Source organism: Coenobita brevimanus, chromosome 103 (assembly GCF_032717465.1).
Source record: "Coenobita brevimanus isolate Jiangsu-jjx chromosome 103, ASM3271746v2, whole genome shotgun sequence".
Classification (NCBI taxonomy): Eukaryota; Metazoa; Arthropoda; class Malacostraca; order Decapoda; family Coenobitidae; genus Coenobita; species Coenobita brevimanus.
In genome coordinates, this window is record NC_137056.1 from 16,834,390 (window position 1) to 16,859,177 (window position 24,788).

At 40.3% G+C, this 24,788-nt stretch overlaps 1 protein-coding gene across 2 annotated transcripts in view; it reads left to right on the forward strand.

The window, feature by feature from the left end:
* LOC145415692 (integrin beta pat-3-like) overlaps window positions 1-24,788 on the forward strand; it is a 111,067-nt gene that overhangs the window by 42,163 nt on the left and 44,116 nt on the right. For both annotated transcript variants that reach the window (XM_080284907.1, XM_080284908.1), the window contains exons 6-9: window positions 319-417; window positions 4,248-4,415; window positions 17,615-17,776; window positions 18,818-18,931. In XM_080284907.1, coding sequence (XP_080141033.1) covers window positions 319-417; window positions 4,248-4,415; window positions 17,615-17,776; window positions 18,818-18,931 — 543 coding nt within the window. The remainder of the gene's footprint in view (window positions 1-318; window positions 418-4,247; window positions 4,416-17,614; window positions 17,777-18,817; window positions 18,932-24,788) is intronic.

Consider the following 24,788-nt stretch of genomic DNA (forward strand, 5'->3'; position numbering starts at 1 on the left):
GGGTGTGGTGGTGGTGGGGGTTGTCAATGGTGTGTGGGTCTGAGCTGCGTTGTGTGATGTATATGGTATTGGGAAGGTGTGGCATGAGGTGCAGGATTAATAAGCATGGATGTAGAGCATGGTGGATTGCATGGAGTGTGAGAATGAATGACATGAATGTGGTGTGTGTGTGTGTGTGTGTGTGTGTGTGTGTGTGTGTGTGTGTGTGTGTGTGTGTGTGTGTGTGTGTGTGTGTGTGGTTTCAGTGAGCGCAAAGACACCCGGTTCCAGTTAGCTGTCAGTAACTTTCCTAACTTCTCTTTCCTCTCTGTGAACCAGCTGGCAGGCGTCATCATCCCAAACGATATGACGTGCCACCTCAACGACGCTGGCGAGTACACTGATTACGACAAGTACGACTACCCGTCAATTGCTCAGGTATTATTATTATTAATTATTATTATTATTATTATTATTATTACTTGTTGTTGTTGCCGTTATTGTTGTTGTTGTTATAGAAGCAGAAGTAGTAACTGTAGAACGCAACTGCAGTAGTACAAGATGCAGTAGTAGTAATGGTAGTACTTTAACTGCATAACTGCATTAAGAGCAACAGTTAAAAAAAGTGAAGTTGGAACACTCGTAGCAATAAAAATAACAGGCGTGATTGTAGCATTAGTAGTATTACATATATCTTATTGTTGTTATAAAATTTGATGCAAATATAAACCAACCAACGGGCTAAACACTGGTGGCAACCTTCTGTTTATTCCCAGCTTTTCAAGAAGGTCAAGTAAACCCATTCCAAAACTGCCTAGAAAGCACTTGGACTGGGGCACTACCGGCTTTAGAAAAGAACATTATTTTGCGGGTGATTTACTCAAACTCGCTCAAGATGAGCACAGATCCAAGCAGACCAGATCTTCTCAATGAAAATTTTTTTTATTCTAACACCAAGCCACACACCTGTTTTAGTGGAATGAAAAAAAAAAAAAAAAAAAAAGTTGGTGGGAGGAGGTACGATCCAGGATAGGTAGACACAGGCAGTGAGGGAGGCTGTGCATAATTATCAGCACTGACCCTTTCATTACACTGTGACAGTTTTGACCAAGGAATATTTTTATAAAGGATCCTAGACAATATAAATGACAAGTTTCTATATGTTAAAAAAAAGATCGTTTCGTTTTCGTATTTTGTCACTTTAATATCTATTTTCTTTTGATTAGGAAGTGCTTGGCAGCTGGATGAGTGAAAACGCAATGCAAGCAATGTTATACGCATGCATAGGAATTTTTCTGAATATGACCCTAGAAGTTTATCACACTTCTTCTGAGTGCAATATCTACAAAAAGGTGACTGTCACCATAGTAAAGGGTTGTATAAGAATATGACCATGCCAGGCAAGTCGACAAGGACCCCTGTTCAATGTCAGTTTCTGCCACTCGTGATTCTGTGACACCAGACCACCCATACTAAGGTCACATGTCACGTTCCAGGTCAGTGACTGGATGGTTTGTGGACAGTCTGCTTGACTAGCCGACAGGAGTTAATCACAAGGACGTCCACTTCGAGGTGGACACTCTGAGCAGCAACACAAGCAATAAGAATTGCATATGTTGCAGGTGTTTGAGTTTTCTGATGTTGTCACCCACGCTAAGAAATCTGCACCCGTGATGGATACTGTGGCTATCTACCACTGTGGCTACTAAGACAAACTCTAACCTGGTGACATGCGCTATGGCCGTCATCCGTTGCAGGTATTGCTGACACGATGACTATGGCCAGGACAGCCTAAACCTACAAGAGATACTGCTGAAGCCTCTCCTGCAGTTTGTATAATACCTAAAGTAACCTGTCATTCCCATATGTGTGTGCCATATGTCTTGTATATTCTTTGCACAGCGTCATATTACTGTATTTTTTATTTTTGGCTTTATGTTGCCTCTGAACAGAAAAACTGTTACCTTGACTGGTGGATGAATTTGCTATGCAGACTGGAACACAAAAATTACTGCAGATTTTCAACTCACAACTCACTCAGCCATCTGCAGAAAACAGGACTCTACTAATGTTTGCATACAAGGATGTGTTAAACGATAATGGCAGCATACTGAAAGAGATCTCCAACAGAGCAGAATATACGTGATAAGGTCACCTGTTCAGTGACCACCGAAGAAAAAGAAAAACACTCAGTATGGAACAATAGAAGTAAGACAAGTATAAAAAATGCTGAACTTATGGATCGGAGACTCCTCAGGCAACTTAGAGACTTTCCAAGCATCTTTGCCACGAATTAGAACGATAAATTTGTGATACTTTGTAGATTACTGAATAATGAATACCGGTAACTATAATATACAAAAAAAAACGCAAGCACTGCTGAGGATCAATAACTGCCTTGAGACGCATGAACTTAAAACTTCACCACTAGATCTTCAAGTGGACAACTGGCAAATTCCACTAAAATTCGAGGAAAAAGAAAAGATAGTGTTTGTCACTAAGTAGAACAGATACCATACTATCATTACAATCCTTACTATTCAGGTTAACCACTTTTTCACGCCATTTTGCAAGACATAACCTGGAATGCTTGTCTGGTCAGCCTTGACAGAGCTAATAGTTTTGGCCTAACATGATATAGAGCTGTCGCTGTAATGGCCGAAATGAAACTTAACAAATTAATCACTGGTCTGATCGAGACTCGATCTAAGGTCCTCACGCTTTACACACGGGCACGTTACCGCTGAACCAAGGAGAGACACCCCACTGAGCTCCTAAACAACGCGGGCTATTTTTTTAAATATCTCTCTCTCTCTCTCTTTATAGACCCATTACATCACTCTTTTCTCCCCTTGGTGATTAATCTGGAGAGTTGTGAACACACGGTAACGTAGCATCGTAGGCCACCACTGGGGGCGCTGCGGACCACACCGAACAGCTCATCCCCGGAGTGTAAGGACTAGGACGCTGTCAGCTTACCAACAACATCACTGCCCACCAAGCCTCACCTCACATCCCACACCGCTGCCAACCAATGTAATGACCCAAATGAAACTTCACAAATTAATCACTGGTCAGACCGAGATTCGATCTCTGATCCTCGTGCTTCACACGTGTGCACGTTACCACTGAGCCAGAAAGGATTCTCACTACGCCCCTAGGCAACGCGTTTAATTATTAATAATATTATTTTTTTATAGACCCCATTACATCGACTGCTAGCCAATGTCATACTTAAGGTCAGGGACACCAGACTGAAAATGAAGCCATCAGAATGAGTTACAGGCAGTGCCTCGGTGCCTATGTAAGATATTGCACTGGAACTGCTGCACTTCATAAGTCATCCTCCGTCTCAGTGAAGATGAGGTCTGTTTCTTTCTTGTTTCACCTTTTATTTTTTAAAATACACTATTAACTGCACTTTTACAAACACACACACACACACACACACACACACACACACACACACACACACATCCAACCACACCCACACACAATATATATATATATATATATATATATATATATATATATATATATATATATATATATATATATATATATACAGTATACAGTATATTGAGTTTGGTAGAAGATATTGATCAAACCTTTTTTTTTTTTTTTTTTTTCTGTAGGTGTCACATTCGAGTTACCTATTCCAAAAATGCTTTAGGGTAATCTCAATAATATTTTTGGACCTATACATGTGTACTCAAAAAAAAATCTGCCATTATAAATGTATTTTCGATATTTGTGCTTTTCACTGTGCATTTTCTACTGTATATCTATATAAAATATACCCATCTTTTTGTCTTTTTGGTATGATGCAAAACACAGTGGTACATTAGCTGTGTTAGCTTGGGTTTAGCCCCTTCATTACTTTGAAATCTAAGATTTTAATCCTACTGTCACCAAACGATTTTTCTTCATTGACTTAAAGATGAGTTCGACTAATGGAGTTGGCTGAGGTAATAATTATCTAACTCCCTCAGTTTGACAAACCTCCTTCAATCTGAATCAAATTGTTGGAAAGTAACCGGAATAAAAAATTTTAAAGGCGTCACCGCACTGAAGTGGTGAATCCATTTCATGATCCTTTTCATTAAGAATCTGCTGTTTATAGTAACTTAAGATGCTCCTGTATAACACTGCTTTTTCGATGACGCAGCAGAGAGAACATTAACGCACCAAATATGCAGAAATAAGACGGAAAGGAACACTTAACAGAGAGCCTAATAAGCCACCGTAATCCTTGAACTTCCTTTCAGGTCAACAAAATATCCAAGGAGAACAACATCAACATCATCTTCGCCATCTCCAACCCCAATCATGAAGAAGTGTATCAGCGGCTGTCGGCAGTGGTTGAGACGTCTTCGTATGGAAGGATGGAAAGCGACTCCAAGAATGTGGTCGATCTGGTGAAGGATCAGTATGACGTGAGTTGTGGCGAGAGGAGGGGAAGGGAAGAGTATGGTGGAGGAAGAGCAGAAGAGAACATTAAAATGATGAGAAAACAATGGAGGTGGGACTGAGATGGGGCAGGAGGAGACAAGGGTAGAGAGAAGAGTAGAGAGGAGGAAAAGGGTAGAAGAGAGGAAGGATGGTATGGAGGAGGAGGAGGTGGAAAAGAGAAAGGTAAGGAGGGGGAGGAAGAGAGACAGAAGATAAAGAGTAAGGAGCAGTGTTGCCAGATGGTTCGTCAATTTCGGCTAAATGTAGCGCAAAAACTGTCTGGAAATTGTCAAAATCCCTATAGGAGCTGCCATAAAAAATGGCTAATCTTTCATTGCATGTATATCTACCGGGGTAACTTTTTAAACAATATAATGTAAACACAGTTATTGCTATGATGAAAGTAATCAACTTTCTCTACACTTAAATTTACAAATCCTGAATAAAGATGTCTTGCTCTGCCTCTTCATCTGCCATGTGACTGAAGTTCATGGCTTGTCTGGTGATACCGACTCTTCACATTTACTACATCATGCCACCAGATCAAACACATTTTTTGTTAGTTCAAAGGCACGTCAGGTTTTCCCCATTCTTTTCAGGCCATATCGAATATGAAGTACTGCAGTGACGGTATCTGTTCATTTTACTTCCTACTTTATCTAATATACTATAACAGTAGCCATGTGTGTATGTGTGTGTGTGTGTGTGTGTGTGTGTGTGTGTGTGTGTGTGTGTGTGTGTGTGTGTGTGTGTGTTTATTTTGGGCAACCGAAACTACACATTCAAATTGCACCAAAACTGGCACAAAAATCGCAAAAAATTCGCTGATGTGAAAAAACTTGGTCCCATCACGATTGAAAAACTTTTACTATATTTAATGGGCGATCAAAGTTTGACCAAAAATGGCCGCTCCCGGCGCCCGGTCGGTTGCCGTGGCCGAGTAGTTAATATCTCGGACGTGCGTGCGGACAACTTGGATTCCATTCCCGAAGCTGCAGATAACACGATCAATTGGTTAGCTGCAAAAAATCCAAGTGACAACATTAGACTAGAACAGCACATAAATGGACCATCATGGGCCCTCGATGTCACCTTGACCGCCAGTAGTGACAACGTTAGTCTAGAACAGCACATAAACGTGACTCGGAGTACCTAAAATGATCGCAACGCGCGTGCGAAGCGCGAGGAAACGAGTGAGTTGCACGAGGAAACGAGTGCGAAGCACGAGAAAGCGTGCTTGCAGCGTGAGAGCCCTCCGCAGGAGCAAATGCGAGAGGGCCCGAAGGGTCCACGAGCACTTGTTTTTCACTAAGTTCATTTGTCTGAATACTCTTTGCACGTCAGCATTTGAGTGCGGCAAAATGAGGATTCAGCACAAATGGCAAGTTCCAGGAATAAATCTGAGTTAGCTGCATCTCTGTATTGTACTTCTGCTCAAAGTTTTAGTGTAGCTGTAGTTTTGGTGCATTTTATCAGAGTTATATTTGACCACTGCATCTCAGCTTTAGCAATGATCCCTGAATTATAACCAAGAGACTCCAGACGAGGGCTGCTTGAGTCTTTGACTACACACAAAGCTTTCGACACAGCATGTAGTCACTCATAAAAGAAGAGGTACACCTCGCTAGCCAACATCTCCGCGTTTCGTGTGGTAACACTGTAACCTTTGCAACTTCAGGCGATTCAATTTGAGCTATGAGATACTATGCCTGAGTTAACCTCGATTCGAATTCAATTTCACTTCCTGCCGAACTAATGTAGTCATGCCGTGTGCGAAAATGGTCTTCGTAATATTGCTTTGTATATTAAATAATCTCATCATAGCGCAAGCGACAAATCCTTTGACTTCAGTAGATAATCTAATGTTAAACACTTTCATAATGTAGCATCTATCATTTACATTGAAATATGATGAATGGATGCACAAAAACAGTTACGATGTCGCATCTGCCAATGATTTCCAACTATTCCCCACACAATTCAAAGCATTCCGTTGAAGTGATTAGGCTAGTTTAAATTTCACCCGTAACCTAACCTGCGAGGTTACGCATAAAAATTTGATGTCGCATTTACCGACTGGGAATTGCCATGTCGGTACACGTCCCGGAAAGGGACCCTCATATTATAAACATCTTAATGCTAAAAAAAAAAAAAAAGTCATTTGCATGAGGCTGCTCAGTTTTAAAGGCAGCGTGTGAGCTGAGTGAGTTCTTTGATCTCAATGTGGGACTGAAACAGGGGTGTGTGATGTCTCCATGGCTGTTTAATATATATATGGATGGGGTTGTAAAGGAGGTGCAAGGTAGGGCAGTGGATGTGGGGCTGGCCCTAATGAATGAGGGTGAGATTTGGAAGCTTCCGGTGTTGTTGTTTGCTGATGATACAGTATTGTTGAGTGAAGATGAATGGGAGTTGCAAGGTTTGGTGAATGAATTTGGGACTGTGTAGGAGGAGGAAGCTGAAAGTTAATGTAAACAAAAGTAAAGTTATGGTGTTTGAGAGGAATGAAGTCACAGAGTGTGCAGTGAGGTTGGATTGTGAGGATATGGAGAATGTGAGTGCATTCAAGTACTTGGGTAGTGTGATGAGTAAGGATGGAACTTTGGGGGATGAAGTACGTGAGAGGGTACAGCAGGGATGGAAGGTTGTTGGTACACTGAAAGCAGTGATGAGAAATAGGGAGGTGAGTATGGAAGTTAAGAAGTCACTGCATGATGGTATTGTGATCCCTACCCTGACGTATGGAAGCGAGACGTGGACCTTGCAAGAGGGGAACAAGTCAAGAGTGAGAGCAGTGGAAATGAGTTACTTGAGAGAAGCATGTGGAGTGACGTGGAGGGACAGGTTGACGAATGAAGAAGTGAAGGAACGTTGTGGGGTAGATGTGGATGTGGTTGAGAAGATTAGGAGAAATACACTGAGGTGGTTTGGACATGTGGAGAGAATGGAGAATGAAATACTGACTAAGAGGGTGTATGTAGGTGAGGTGGAGGGAGGGAGAGGGAGAGGTAGACCGAGGATGAGGTGGAGGGATGGAGTTGAGAGGTATATGAGGGAGGGGGGGGGGTGAGTTGGGGGGAGGGTAGTCAAATGGTGGGTGACAGAGTGACTTGGAGGCGTTTTGTCTGCGGCCACCCTTTGCGGGATTAGGGCGTCGGGCTATAGATAGATAGATAGATAGTGTCCTCATGATGTGTAATTTCGAGGTAGGCTACAATACCATTGTGAAATAGGTAGACCTCTTTGATATTGATATGGTTTCCTTGTTTTGAGGAGGTTTGTAAAATAACTGTGATCTCGATGACCTCGTCAGAAGAAAAATTTTCTTTGATCCATAATCCACATCTGATTTTATGATGTTTTTCTGGATAAAATATACTGTACTACCGTGGGAATGATATTATAACTAAAACAGCAGTTTACTGCTAAAATAAGGATGAAAGTTATACTTCTATTAGTCTAAGAGTTCCAGATCACTTCTGTAGAAATACTGCATTACGTGCCTTGTGACATTTTCACAGAATGTGAATTTCTGCACTTTCGTTCATTTATTGATTTTTTCCTACGTTTATGGATAGGGATTTCATGTTTCATAGAAGAAATATTATGACACTGAAATATGTAGCTACATCAATGTTACGTATCTGTGCAATAAGGCGTAGATAATGCCAATGTCTATAGAATACAATGTTTACTCACGGGCCGCCCGGGAGCGAAAGAAAACGTACCCGCTCTCGGGTGATGACGTCACACTCTCCTCTCGTCTCCCGCGTCCCAGCTCATTCCTTACATTGTTACACAGTAAAAATTTTCTTTTTTCCTACCATATCTTAACATATGGTTGCATATTGTCAGAAAAGAGGCAATTAATAATATACTCATCTCTACCCAAACTCTTTATTGGTTTCAGTCGTACCCTGCTCATATTATTATAAGCCGTGAAACTGTTTAAGCATATAGACTAGAAAATTATCTCATGTCATACTCAAAAGTTCATTGAAGATGAATCAATCTCTCTCTCTCTCTCTCTCTCTCTCTCTCTCTCTCTCTCTCTCTCTCTCTCTCTCAAGCAATCAGTCATTCAGTAAATTTATACATTATTTATTATCTTATCAGTTTACTAATTTTTTTGTTTTTCTGGACGAAATATTTTTTTTATTCAGTTCTCACATTCTAAAAAACATACGACAGGGATCAAAATAAGTAATTACTTCATAAGGCAGAGAAACAAATTCAGCAGTTTGACTGGCTAGATTGTGGGCAGTGGCTTTTCCAGGTTGCAGGGCTTAGCTCCATGGTGACAAATAAACAACTTTTCCATTGTTTTTAATTATTCTAGGAATTCAAAGATAGGTTTCATCAATTTTTTATTTGTCACCATGGAGCTAAAACCCTGCAACCTGGAAAAGCCACGGCCCACAATCTAGCCTGTCAAACTGCTGAATTTGTTTCTCCTTATGAAGTAATTATTTATTTTGCTCGTTGTCGTATGCTTTTTATATTGCGAGTACTAACTTTTAAAAATCATTTCATCCAGAAAAACTGTAAACAAAATGAGTAAACCGATAACTGATAAAAAGATGTATACAATTCTGACTGATTGATTGCTTGAGAGAGAGAGAGAGAGAGAGAGAGAGAGAGAGAGAGAGAGAGAGAGAGAGAGAGAGAGAGAGAGAGAGATTCATATTCAATGAACTTTAAGTATGACATGAGAATTTTCTAGTCAATATGCATAAATACTGTTTCCAAGCTTATAAATGATATGAGCATGCTATGACTAAAACCAATGAATTGTTTGGCTAGAGATTAGTAAATTCTTTATTTGCATCATTTCTAACATATTGTGCAAGTACATGTTAGGATATGGTAGGAAAGAATGAGACATTTAAGTGCATAACAATGTAAGGTATGAGCTGGGACGCGGGACACCAGAGAGGAGAGTGTGACGTCATCACCCACGAGTGGGCGCGTTTTCTTTTGCTCCCGGGCGACCCGTGAGTAGACATTGTATTCTATGAACAGTGGATAATGCATTCTCAAGATCTTACACGTAATTGTAGCATTACACTGTTGGCGCCATAATCATGCAGCACAAGAAATTTTTCAGTAGTTAGGTTGCGTATCACCGTTCGAGTTGCATTATAATGCAAGTACTCCCTCCATCACCTCAATCCACAAAGTTCATAGATTACACTTGTCCTACACGATATACTGTAATTTAATGTCCGATAACTGTGGAGATAATATCACTGAATTCGGAGGTTGAAATCCCCGTCGTGGACTGTGATCCCAAAGCTTGACGCTCACGAGGTGTTTGTCCAGATCAGTATCCATATCAATAATTTCTGCTGTGTAGCCTACCACATACCTGAGTGTGGAGATGTGTCAGTGCCACAGTAACGCTAGCTTGTCCACATCTCTACGACATATGCGTGGGTGAAGGGGATGTCAGTGCCAGGGCGAACGCTAGCCTGGACACGTCTTTACCACTTAGAGTACCACCTGTACTGGACGTGTGAGATTGTGACCGTCTCGTTCACGTTCGCTTCTGTTCGTCTTGGCGTAAAATAATTAACCTTCCATTTTTTATTTTTGACGAACAATAGTATTTGGAGGTAGAAGTATGATACCGTAATTATCTTCTTACTCAAATGAACGTAAAAACAGCATTACAATTTATTTTACAAATGGCTAGAAAATGGCGAAGCGTTGTGGGTTTTCGGCTAACTGGCTAGATGAAATATTTCCTGGCTAGATGTTTAAAAAATCGGCCAAATCTAGCCGAGAAACTGTTCATCTGGCAACACTGGTAAGGAGAAGGAGGAGGAGGAGAAAGGAGAGATGAGTGAGGAGAAGAGGATAAGGAGGAAGAGGGGTAGGAGAAGGGAAGGAAGGAGAAGATGGAAGAGGAAGGGTGAAGGGTGAAGGGAGGGAAGAAGATGGAAGAGGAAGGGTGGAGGGAGAAGGGAGGGAAGGAGAAGATGGAAGAGGAAGGGTGGAGGGAGAGGAAGGTATAGGGCAGTTAATTCCTTCATTTAAGTGGCGTATTTTAAATTTCACTGTTGCTACCTTCAGATGACGTATTTCAGTTTAGGAGACTATTCAAGAGGTTAGATGTAGGCTAGTTCATTGATCTCTTCAGTACGAGAGGCATTTACTAGCTGAACAAAGTCGAGTAGAATACCATGACTAAGCAACATCTTATCTATAGTTTTGAAAGTGTGTCTGTCTGTCACTGTGTTCGTCCGCTGTGGATATTGAGGGGAATTTTATAGGGCAGATTAAAGGGTTCTAAATGGGGTGACTTTTTAACGGGATTTTATTTGTGTTGCTTAAAATTGCTAAAGTGGCGCTCCTGAGGCCAAAATTAGAATTAATCAAGTCACTAATCAGATCAGCCTGGTGGAGATTGAGGGCCAGTTGCCTTAGAGTTTTAACTAAACTACACTATATCAGTATTAAGTAGGGTCGGGTGGAGGGTGGATGGCTGGGGTGGGCAGACACTGAGGTGGGTGGGGTGGGTGACCTGGGAGGGTGTGTTTGGTGGGGCAGCGTGGCTGGGCTAGTGGGTGGACAAGATGAGCGGGTGGGTCGGTGGTTGAATGTGGGTGGATGGGTGAGCAAGATGGGTGGGTGGTTGGGTGATTGTGGGTGAGCAGGTGGGTGGGTGGATGAATGGATGAAGGACTGAGTGTGTATCATTAGACAAGTAGTTACTCTACGACCATGGATATTTCCTGATCGATAATCTGTTGTACAGTCGCCCCAAGAAGTGATGGCAGAGTATTCAGAAGATTTCGGTCAGTGACAATGCACATATTTTTCCTTATATCCTTACAAGAAGAAACGTATTTTGTAAAACTGTAATAGAAATGCCAAAGTACTTGTGCATTTCACAATTGTAGGAAGTAATTCGTGTGATACGGTAATAAGAAATCCTCAGACGGAACTGACATCAGAACTATCGCTCATGGACAGCCAGGAATAATTTGCAGTGTTAAAATATAGTATGGTAATCACCACAGTAACTTTAGCAACGAAAGACTGGAAAGAAAAGTGTTTCAATAAACAGTTAAAACCAGCGATTATTATTTAAAAAATAACTTTTGATAGATTACTAGTAAATAATTTAAAGTCATCTACTTCCGTGTCTGTTGTCCTCACGGACGACGACAGAAATTAGGAAGGTTGTGTAAATTAGTAGGCCATTTTAAACGGCTCATCGACGTCACGAATGGAAACTTTTAATTGTTACTCAAAGACATGCAGTTACTACGCTGCATTTGGCCGGTTTTCCATTAAGAAAAATCTATAGACGACTTAGTATAAGCCAGAGGACTCTCAGTGAATGAAATATAATGAAAGAATCCCGACAATATGGCCAGAGTCGGAGCTCTTTAGCTCCTTGGAGATCCAGTGCCAAACTTTTGTCATAGCCTTGTATTCTCACTGGCTAAACGACTGGCAAGAGTAATACCGGGTTCAAAATTTCCAAATCAGTATTTTCAGTCTAGCAGGATGTAGTGGCTTATTTACAAATATAATACGGATTAAAAGATAGAGAAAAATATTTACTTTTGCACCGGAAGAATTTTGAAACTCGTTCTCTTCCCCCCCCCTTTTTTTTTGCCATGTGTAAAAGAAAAAGATAAAATCTACCATGTCTCCTTACCGCTGAAAATATTTTTCATCAATAGGGAATAAAGCAACAAGTACCGTATAAATATTATGACGGATGGGCAGCAAGGAATTAAAGGCAGAAAGGTATAGCAGCAACCGCAGGTAGGGTATCCTTACTAAAAACAATTTCATACTGCTAATTTAACCCATATAAGCACTGCAGTAATATTAACTGCCATCAGTACTGATGGCATTTATACACCGTACAAATAAGTACGAAAAGATGAAAATCCTGCTCGGTCTGTCCTGAAAAATCGCTAGACCCACACCTTGGGTTTAGTCCCACTACGACAACTTCCAGACTGAAGAATGTTTGCCACGCACACGATTCCCACAAAGATGATTCCCATTTCGGCAGTTGTTCCTCACAATGCTGTTACTGTCATCATGTAGACACAGCCTGATCATTTTAGTATTGCTAGATACTTCAGTAATAATTTATGTTGATTCTTGTTAACTTTTTAGAAACGTTTGTCCTAACTGGTGAATATCTTTATAGGTCAAAGAAAACTCAGTACATATTATTTAAATACCAGCACGTTTAACTTACGAATGCTTCGCTATGGGATTGCAAACAAACCAGGCAATTCGGTTGCTGACCAATTTAGTGTGAACAAAGTAGGCAGGTAACTTTGGCTAGTTCCTGAAACGGCACATTAGTTAGCCCCATTCTTTCTCCAAGACAGTATACACACTGAGTCACCAAAGGTACACATGCAAAAAAAAAAAGAGCAAGTTTCTGGTCATGCACAATAAGCCACATGGAGCTTACTGTATGCTGGATGAGGCTTTCATTATCTGCAAACCTGCTACACGACTGTAAAAAAAAAAAATAATAAATAAATAAATAACAAGTGATGCCAGGCACAACAAACCTCGCCCGACCACTCAAGGTCAAAGGTCATGATGTCAGATGAAAGCCCATATAAGACTTCCTATATCCTGACGACAGCAAATATATCTATCTACAACCAGTTTCGAGTTATAGTCCCTTGAATATCCATGACTCTAAGTTTGACCTTTCAAGGTCACTTAAGGTCAAAGGTCAGGATACCAATTAAAAACCCATATGGGACTTCCTATCTATTGATAATAGTAAATATGCATCTTCAACCAGTTTCGAGTTATACAGGAAGCCCCCTGAATATCCGCGACCTTGAGTCTGACCCTGCAGCGTTGCTTAAGGTCAAAGGTCTTGGTGCCAAGTGAAAGCCCGTATGGAAATTCCAGTTTACTGACAATGGTAAATGTCTCTATCTTCAACCTGTTTCAAGTTATAGCCCTCTGAAAACCGTGACTTTGATTTTGACCTTTCAGGATCACTCGATTACCTCCAAAATTTAATCACTTCCTTTTGGGACCAGTACCCACATAGCCTGAGAGTTTCATGTAATTTCATTTTGCCGTTTCTCCGTAACGTTGCTAACAAACACAGAAACAAGGAAACAAACAGACTCGATGAACAACAATACCTCGCTGGATTCCGCCCCCGGCGAGGTAAGAGAAAAATCAGACAAAATCCTCGTCTACACAGAGTTTCTATATAACGAGTACAGTTCATACCTTAATCTGTCTATAGCTATCTGACTGTCTATCTACACACACACACACACACACACACATTTTACACACACACACACACACACACACACACATTTTACACACACACACACACACACACACACACACACACACACACACACATTTTACACACACACACACACACACACACACATTTTACACACACACACACACACACACACACACATTTTAAACACACACACACACACACACATATATATATATATATATATATATATATATATATATATGTGTGTGTGTGTGTGTGTGTGTGTGTGTGTGTGTGTGTGTGTGTGTGTATGTGTGTGTGTGTGTGTGTGTGTGTGTGTGTGTGTGTGTGTGTGTGTGTGTGTATACTAGCAGGGGTACCCGGCGTTGCACGGGCCAAAAAGGCTAACACTCTAATCCTATATGTTCTAGTTCAGTCTTTCTGCTCCAGAAAGACCATGTACTATCACGATTCAAAGTTTCTTTACCCCTTGAGTGGAAGAAGGTCGAAGCCAAGGTTGTAGCAAGACCAGATGATCGGACTCTGCCAGTATACAAGACTAATAATGGTTCATGATACCGAGATTCATAAATAGGCTCGTGTGTTTCATCCGGGTGATTCTTATTATCCTAAGCTTCAGGTTAGTGAACCCCTCCATGATGAACTGGCCTGTGTTCGGTGGCCCGTCATTTCTTTAACCTTGGCTTCGACCTTCCTCCACTCAGGGGGGTAAAGAAACTTTGGATCGTGATAGTACCTCTTAGGCTTTTGAAGAGGGATTATAAGAGGTCCAGGAACTTTCTACTTCAGCTTTCGCAGACAAACGCACAGTATTTGTGTGCACTTGTTTGCTATTACTGGTGACCTCAAATGACCTCTGCCCAGTGACCTCAAATGACCCCAGAGATCAATCTCACATAGCGTATGTCCGAAGGAGAGGTCATGCGAGTCTCCATGCCAAAAACTGGGCTGCTGGGTCCAGTCGTTTGAGCATGCATTACCGGTGACTTCAAATGACCTCGGATGTCAACCTTGCACAGCCTATGCCCGAACTGGAGGTCATGTGAGTTTCCATGCCAAAAATTGGGCAGCAGGAGTACCCAGAGTTGCCTGGGCCAAAAAAGCAAACACTCTACCATTGACCTCAAATGACCCAGATCTAAATTTTGACCCCCCTAAAACCATCTGTGGGTCACCCTGATTCAGAATATATTTGGGTCTGGGGGTCTTTGGCCCTTGGTTTGGGCGTGACTGAAGGACTGCTTTATATATATATATATATATATATATATATATATATATATATATATATATATACACAGTATATATATATATATATATATATATATATATATATATATATATATATGTGTATATATATATATATATATATATATATATATATATATATATATATATATATATATATATATATATATATATATATATATATATATATATATATATATATATATATATGAATTTCATCTCATCAGCCGTTTGAGTGCCCACTGCAGGACCGGCCTATCCCAACCGAAGCGGGAACGATACAGCCAATGTATCTCTACCAAGTGGCTTAGGCTGTCTGGTAGAGATTGTATGTAGGGTGAGAAGTGCTTGTAAGTGTAATTGTAGTGTTGGAGTGGCTTTGGATGTGTGTGTAGTCTGTGAACCAAGTGTAATCGGTCCACGCAAGCCGACTGGGTGCAAGCATACTTTATAGTATGAGATACTGGTTCAACCACAGCACCCCTGATGTCCGCCAATGCAGTACGTGGCCAAAAGAACGCTCCCAAAGTTTATTACCCTGGCGGGGTGCGAACCCTCGTTCTTCAGTGCACGAAAACGCACACTTTACCACTGTACCATATCGATAGATAGATAGATATAGATATATATCAGGGTTGGTGATATTTTGATTTTTTTAAAAGTCCAAAAAATTATTATTTTTTTTTTATTCAAACTATTTGATTTCGTTTTATTTATTTTTCCTGTTTATTATATGGGTAATATTTCAAAAGCAGTATACTGAATACTGTTAACTTCATGTCCTGTCTATCCACTGATGGTTCAGGCTGAAAGCCACTGCCCAGAATCCAGATACATACCTGTTCAAGTCCTGTCTGTACACTAATGGTTAAGGCTGAGTTGCCAGTGGTAATCAAGACAGTATATTCCAAAGCTGACCATATTTCCAAGTTTTGATTTATGGCTCATTATTTCAGATGTACAAAAAATTTCAATTCTTAGTTACACAAATGTAAAAATGTTTTTTCTGTCATACAGTGTAGCAATTTCTAATGGCACCATTCTCCCGAATCTGCTAACTTAATGTTAAATATCTGAATAAATGAATGCCAACACAAAGTTATACACAACTTTTATAAACCTTCAGATTTTATTTTTGTTAACTTTTAGATTAAAAAATAAAAAAAATCATTAAATAATAAAAAGTTTTAGTTAGCAAAAAAATCAATGATTTAATCACATGATTAACTCAATTTGATTTAATCAATACCAACCATGATATATATATATATATATATATATATATATATATATATATATATATATATATATATATATATATATTAGTGATGGTCCGAATGTGTATTTTTCAACATTCGCGAATGCGAACGCGAAAGCAATTATGAATGTTCAGTACAGTGTTCGTGAATATGAATGCGAATGTGAATATTCTGTTTGATGACATAGAAACCTGAGATGTTCATATTTTTTTGAACGAAATAATATTATTTCATTATAAGAGTTTCACCCATAAAAAATTGAATGAACAAATTTCAATCAGTTTTCTACCTTATGTTACCAGGATGCGGGACGAGGACCCAACTCTTACATGCATCACCAAGGATATCAGATGCATCTTGGACCAACATCGAACGGACCCAGGACAAATCACGTCAGACAGGCATTCTCTCTCTCTCTCTCTCTCTCTCTCTCTCTCTCTCTCTCTCTCAGAAATTCTTGAAATTTGAAGTACTTTTTCCGGTTATGAGCTAAAAATTTGGAGATTAATAATTTTTTAATGAGAAATTCCGAAAATCTGTCATTAGCCAAAAAATCTGGAGAAATTCACACTTCTGGGAATCTGGCAGAACTGCATGATGCATGCTGCAGCCCTAGCTTGCTTGGCGCAGCTGCTTGGGTGGCAACACTAACCTCAAACACTTGTTCAACTTATGCTTTTAATACTTTATTTGATTTTCTATATACTTTATACAGTACCATCATTATTTGCAAAATATTCACATGATAATATACGAATGCAAATGTAAATGCGAATATCGAAAAAAATATGTGGATATCTGTGAACGTGAATGCGAAGGCAAATATTCGGACTACATAAGATAACTTTTAAATATAATTTGCCAAATAGTTCAAGAGGGAATCGTCCATGTGGGGTGATACGAGGCCTTTCAGTGTTTTATACGGTAAGTTCATTTTAAGTATTGCTTAAAAGTATGTCATCGATAGTGAACTATAACTTATTCCAGTTCCTAGTTTGGCCTATATTAAACACGATTTTTTTTTTTTATTGTGTCAAATTATTTCGAACTGAATGGAATCTGTGATACAGTAAAATCTTAAATAGTCTTTTCTTATTTGGGAACCCCCTAGAGACAGAACTTAATCTAGTCCAGCGAAACAAAACACGTGAATCCCATAAGCTTGGTGATCCATGTGCATAGATCCCCTAGGTCGCTCACACCTCTGGCGACGCTCGCCAGCTGGAGTACACGCTGTCTAGGTCCTGCACACCAACTGATGGTTTTGGTTGGCGGGGGGAGCCTTCGTCTTTCCTCTCCTTATCCTGTTCTTGTAATCTAATCATACCGTGGCCAGGAGCTGGATACTATGGATTAATTTGCCTTGAGGAGTAATTTTTTCTTATATTCTTAATTCCTCCCACAGAGACTGTCCTCTGTGGTGCGGCTAAGTGACAACAGCAGTGACGATGACGGTGTGAACATCCAGTACTTCTCCCGCTGCAAGGGTGACGGGCCGTCTATACCCACCAAAGAGTGCAGGGGAGTCAAGACCGACGATGCGATTCAGTTCAGACTTGAAGTGACGGTGGGTACTAGACTGGGTGAGTGGGGAGCAGGGGAAAGTAAGAGTGGGAGAAATGGTATGGCTGAAGAATAAGAGGTGAAAGAGGAATGAAAGAAGGAGGAGAGGAGAAGAGGGGGAGGAGGAAGGAGCTTAGGAGAAGAAAATGATAAAGAGGCTAAGTGGGTGCGCTCATGGTGGAGTGGAAGTGCTGCTCTTCACGTCATTGTGAATGCTGCCCATAAAATCTGAATTACTGAGGCAGGGCTTATAGTGATGCGAGTCGCCTTTGAGGCACAGGTATATGAACCGGAATCAATATATGCTGAGGTTGGAACTACGTCTGAATTACTGAAATGGAAGTAGTAGTGGGTAAAGTGATGCTTGAGTTAATAACATTACTTGCAGTGAAGAGTACTTGTGTGGATGCCGTAAACTAGCTACTTTACCTTGTTATATCATTTTTACCAGGTACGGATTTGGAACGGAGCGTACGCTTCCCCATCACCCCTATTATCGGCACACCAATGATTACTTACAATGAAAATGCAAGATAATTTACCAAATTATGAGCTATAGATATCTTACATATTACCATAGAATAGTTTAACTGAAAATGAGATTTTTAATAATTAATTCTGAGAAACTGAGTAATGACTCAGCATGAATTCAGACTCGTGGAAATTCCACTAGGAATCACGCCTCCACTTTTTCCAAGTGCTATATCCAACTCTGTGTATCTCTCAGAAACTTATTCCTCATGTGCCAGGTGGGTCCAGTGCGCTTTCATTATACCGATGTGGTTAATATGATCTTGAGAACATCAACACCATTTCAGTAACTCTTCAGTCTAGGGATTTTATCGAGGTTTGATGAACGTCTACTAGTTAAGGGGTTAGTATAATAGGAACACTCAAGCCTCTTGTATGAAAGGCTCCAATTGACTTTATGGCAGATATAACCAAGATATTATGTACCTACTGTACTGTGTGTGTTAGCTGGCTAATTATTTAATCTACTCTAACCTAATCTGACCCTGAGACCCCTTGCTCACTGTTCCTTCAGGTAACGGAGTGCCCCACAGACAACAGTGAGACGCGCTATGTGGAAGTGAAGACCCTCCAGGACAGTCTCATCCTCGAGATAGAGGTCCAGTGCACCTGCGGCTGCGATGATCCGGTCAGTCTCTCTAAGTACATTGTATAAACGAGGACAGTCGGCACGACAACAACACTGTCGGTAACATGGTTGGAGACAGTGTGGCCTGCCTCTGTGTGAACGGTTGCTGTGCTTAATGTCGTCCAAACAAAATGGTTCTAATAATGTCATAAAGACCGCAGTGTTGTTATGGATCCAGGGATAATATTGTTGGTAACTTTGCTGACATACAGTATTGATAAAAGTATTGTGATACTGCCACGAAATTCCTGGATTCACTGCAATGTGACACAGTGTTCGGAACATAATACCGTCTCTAACTGATACGTGTAATGTAGACAGTACTGGCGGGTGGGTAACAGTGAGTTCTGATGTGGAGTCGTGAAACCTAGAGTGGTTGCGCTGTGTACTATTGGTGGAGAAGGCAACTGCGGCTTCCTTCCAAGACGTAGGCTAAACCTCTGCACAGCGTATGTACTGTGCTGTAGCAACGTCTTGTGGAAGCAGTGGCTTACCTGCGGGTGACGGGTCTGCTCGGTCTGACATACAAGGGTTAAGTAACAACGCTAATAACCACTGGTGTTGGCTACAGATGGGAAAAAGCTGCCACAGTCACAGATTTGTATGTCTCTAGCATACCAACATTGGTGCCAAAACGACTTGTGTAGCAAAAACTGTGTGCAACATCTGCCAGGAATGTTTACAACAATGCCCCTATCACTGTTTCGCTAATGTGTACACGACTATCAGCTTTGATACTACCACTGTCACCAATAGAAACTGTGTACTGACATATGGTGTACACAGCCGTATTCATCTGAGAGAGAGACCTGCGGCGTTCTAAAGTACATCTCTGCACGACTGTAATCCCCAAATGTGAGGTGTCGGAGTTTTAAGAAAATGCACAAAAAATTTGATTTCAATGTAAGCGTAAAACTATGTACGTACAATATGTTCCAGGTTTCATCGTTAATCCATTGCGTCCTCAAAATAAGATGTGTGAGATAAACAATTTATTAAGACGGTACAACCGCACTGGGTATCTAAAGGCTTATATCCGAGGGTTAGTTGGAAATTATTGCTCACATTATTGCCACTCACGGAAGTGTGAGGTTGGTCGCCCTTGGCTCAAACGCTGGGACTAAGTAGCCTAGCTCAGGGGTCCTACGGTTCCGATGGAGCAAGGAGGAAAAAAAGGTTGGACGATAGACGGACGGATAAAATAAGAGGGGAGGAAGGCAGCTTTATTTTGGAATAGCATTCACCACTTCTAAAACTTGGTAGTGAAGGCTGATAGTATATATATTCATTTTCACGGCTGTTTAGAATGTAGTTGATATACAAGTGAACCCAGCAAACAAAGCTTTACAGTAACACATATACACTAACCTCTCTTATTAACCCCTTCAGCCCGGGCAACCATATTTGTTTTATTCTTGCTACCATCACACGCACTTTGGACAGACAGTCAGTAGTGATGGCCTTGATGAACACATAATTTAATTCTTCCAGTTCGAAATTTTCTTCCAGCGGTGAATAAAATCATGTGGTGTTGCAGTAGCAGAATACTAAATATGTTCTGTACATAATACATTATCGGAATGAAATGGTGACAGTGTTGTTACTTTTATTTTCATTTTATTGTTTCTCTCTCCAGTTGCATATATGCAGCCTGGGATAAACTTATGAAACTGCAGAGGTTAGGTGCAGACTGTGTTTATCTCTTCACCTCAAGACGTCTCCAAAAAGATTAATAAAATGATCTGGAAATGGCAAGAATATACCCTACCTATTTCATACCTATATCTAAGTCTCAGTTAATCAATAAATCAATCATACAATCAATTAATCAATTAATCAGTCAATCAATCAGTCAAACAATCCATCTATCTATCTATCTATTTATCTATCTATCTATCTATCTATCTATATATATATATATATATATATATATATATATATATATATATATATATATATATATATATATATCAGAGGTGGGCACCGCAAAAGAAAATTCACATCCGCAACGTAAATCCGCAGACTTAAAAAACTGCCTTCCGCAACTGCAAATCTCCAAAATTCTTGAAATTAGCAGTTCTGCATATGCAGAAACGCAATGGCAAACCATTTTTATCCTTTCATTACCCCGGCATCAGCTTCATTTTATTCTGTATACCATTACAGGATTATTACCCGTCCCCACCTCAGAGGGGCTCGGGGACGGATAATGTTTTCACTCGTTTTTTTTGTTTGTCTGTCTGTTTGTTTGTCTCTCTGTCTGTCTGTTAACAACTTTACACAAAAACTACTGGTGCGATTTTGACTTAAATTACAGGGAGATGGGCTATGACCTTCTGATCACCTGATAAAAATTTGGGCCAACGCCCAGGCTGTAGGCCCAAAAAATGGAAAAAAAAAAAAAAAAAAAAAAAAATCGCCATAACGCCTTTCAAATTTGTCATATCGACATGAAACCAAAACCTAAATGTGTATCTGTCAAATCTACATCCTATAACATGCCTCATTACATCAGGGGGATCACCCCGCAGTTAGCGGTAGGAGAGTCAATGTTAGGTGGGTCGGGCCTAAAATTTCATATGGGCATAAAATAGTCAATTTTCACCCAATATACTCCAAATATGATGTGACATCTTTGACTAGATATCCTGTTGTGTTTATACGTAAGCACTAAAATGACTGCCGGGGACGGGTTTACTGTGCCTTGGCACCGCTTCTTGTATTAAGTTTAGGGTGATATAGTTCATAATCAAGGGGTTAAAAATCATCTCTGGTTATCCAGTACAATTATATCTTTATTTACTCTATTCTGACTAACAACAGGTGACTTTATGAAGCTTGGAAATTGTCTAATGAATGGGATATATTATATTATAGTTATAGTAAAACTAAAATATATAGTTCAGTTATTATTAGTAGTATATTAGACTGTTTTTACTACAAAACAAGGGTAAAGCTTTCACTATTGAATATAAATGAATTAAATTATTACACTTCACAGCTCACACTTGACAAGTTGACTGTTGACAGACCAGTCCACCTCTATTCCTCGGCACTGCCCTCCCAGTCCTCACTGCTTAGTCAGTCAGACTCCTCCAACAACTGAGACAACTCCAACATATTGTATATCTATCTGTTTATCTATCTACCTAGAGTGATACCGTATGGGGAAAGGTGGTTGTCTGGTAAGGAAAATAGTAAAATTGTGTTCAGTTTCATATCGTATGAGTCTTATTTAAGCTGTTAATTATCTACATAATAATTTTTGTTGAGACTGAAATACTGGCACTGGCAATGCTATAAGTCTGACAGATTTGAAATTTAGACTAAGGTCATATTCTAGGTGGACTGGGAGGCGTCGTAGCACAACTTTGCACTTTTCATCTTGTTATTGGCTTGTATGCTAAACAAGTCTTTCTAGTATCGATGTAGTTTACATCAGTAGCTTGCATTATAACATCTTAAGAAGCTGAAAAATAAATTGAGCTTGAATCTTTTTTTTATCGGGGGGGGGGGGTGGAACATCATTGCACGCTTTTATCCTTAGATTCTTATATCTTGCCCTCTCCCCAGAAAGGACTCACAGTACCGGTATATCATTAAGATAATGTAGTGAGGAACCCTCCAATGTAGAGTACGACTTGTTATGACGATGTTATGCTTTATTATTTAATCACGAACACGAATGTTGCCCCTCTTGGCTTATACCCATTTTCATTCCTTTCTTGATAGCTTGGTTTGAAGCCAGGTAATATAAAAAAGAGAAGGATCTGATCTTTGGCCGTTCTCTCTCTCTCTCTCTCTCTCTATCTGTATATATATATATATATATATATATATATATATATATATATATATATATATATATATATATATATACACAGTATACACTTTTAGAAGGAATCGTAAAATTATCTTACAAAATGTACGATAATGAAAAAATGCTATTGTACATCGTACCGAAGGTGAATTTATCGTATATATTACAATATTTAACGTACAGTTACCTCCACTTCTAACGAGTTCAGAGTGTGGTGTCTTTGGTGAAACGTGGCACCACTGTGTTTGTTTACATTGTAGTAATAGTAAGTGAGTGGGCAGACCCAGCAGAGCTTCCCCTCCGCTACAGTATCTAGTACCCACAAAAACAATGTTCTATCAAGTCATACTTTGTCTGCAAATCCAAGTGTTTGTCACGTATGTATAGTGGAAGGTAGAGAGAAAAACAAATAGTAACACCATTGGATATCATTGTTTCTCTGACAGAAGATGACCGTGAGGCGAGGTGGAACGGAGGGGTGGGGTGGGGGGCAGGTGGTGGGGGCTCATGCATCGAAACTTTGTCGTGTTTCGTTTTGCAAAATGAAGGGTGTGATTACGCAGATGTTCTGAGGTGATCTGTAACTCTGAATGTAGTAACGTGTATTGGATGAATGCTGGAGTCTTAATGTTCGTCATACAATGTGGTGAACAAGTGTAATTGCGCATAAATGTTAGAAGGTGTGATGTCCGGTGTCTCGAAACGTGGTTCACCTGAGTCTAGTGAGTGTGCAACTCAACTGCTGTAACATTTTTGTGGCTGAACCAGGGTGGAGAGAGAGAGGGGGGGGGGGAGAAACGTGTCAGTAGTGGAGGGGTTAAGTATAAACTCGGAAAGGGGAAGACAACCCCTCAAATTTTGACATCGTTGTTAAAGTACTTGGTTGATAATCGGTGTGGCCTTTCTAACCCACTAAATGGGTTAAGTAGAGTGGCATGCAGTGTAACGATTTCGTGTCCTCTCAGTTCCTCTAAAACCGACCTTGATAAACTAGGATCGTGCCTACATACCCACGTAACTTCACACGACCCTAGCATTAGAACTGAGCGCGCAAAGGTGTAAGGAAACCCCAATGATTTGACTGTCATTTATGGAACACCTGTAATTTTTCAATGGGATCAGCTTGCAACCCGCATTACATTGTAGTTAGCAACAATACAGAAAGGTCAGACACGTTCTATTATCATTTTATACCTCAGGAATAATTGTCCACGTCGCAAGACACAAGGCTAAGGAGAGCAATGCCAGTTTGTCTTGTTCGTGTACTTTTATCGAAAACGTTAAAAGAAACTTTCACTTCATTCAAACCATTATTCCTCCAGCACCTATTACTGAGTAGTAATCTCATGGATCCTCACCAGCCTTCACCAAGATTTCATTTTTGTTCTCTCCCCTTCGCCCACATCGTTACCTCTCTTATACTTTCATTCTTGGAGGATATTATGAAATAAACCATTAGTACAATCAAGTCATTGGTCTTACATACCCATTTTGACAAAGTATTCTTTATTACTCCAGCCCACAGCCCGCTGTATTTTCAGCCCATCCCAAACGTTCTTTTGTTCGCCCCGATCGTATCTTTACTCCCTCCCCCCCATACGTTCACTTTTGGAGGATATTCCGAAAGAAACAATTAATGCATTCACACCACAAATTCCACAATGCCTACATTCACAGGGTATAGCTCTCTGCCCCGCCCCACCGCCGCCACTATACCTTCCCAACCCACTCATTCCTCCGCTCACCACGCCCTTTGCTTTTTCCGCCTCCAAGATCGTCTTCATGACGCGATGCGGGCTACACAGTCGACGAACGTGGTTTTCGTAAAAAACTGGGAGGTTATCCTTCCATGGCTCTCAGTTTTAACCATTTCACTCCCCTGCCATGTTTCATTTTATTCTGGACGCATCAGACAGTTTTGTTCAGCGTTGGAGAGACGTTTTGAATCTATTCAGCAGGAGGGTTTTTTCCTGAGCTGAATCAGATCAGCTGGAGGGAGGGGAAAAAAAATACGTTCCCGGCCTGAATGGGATGAAG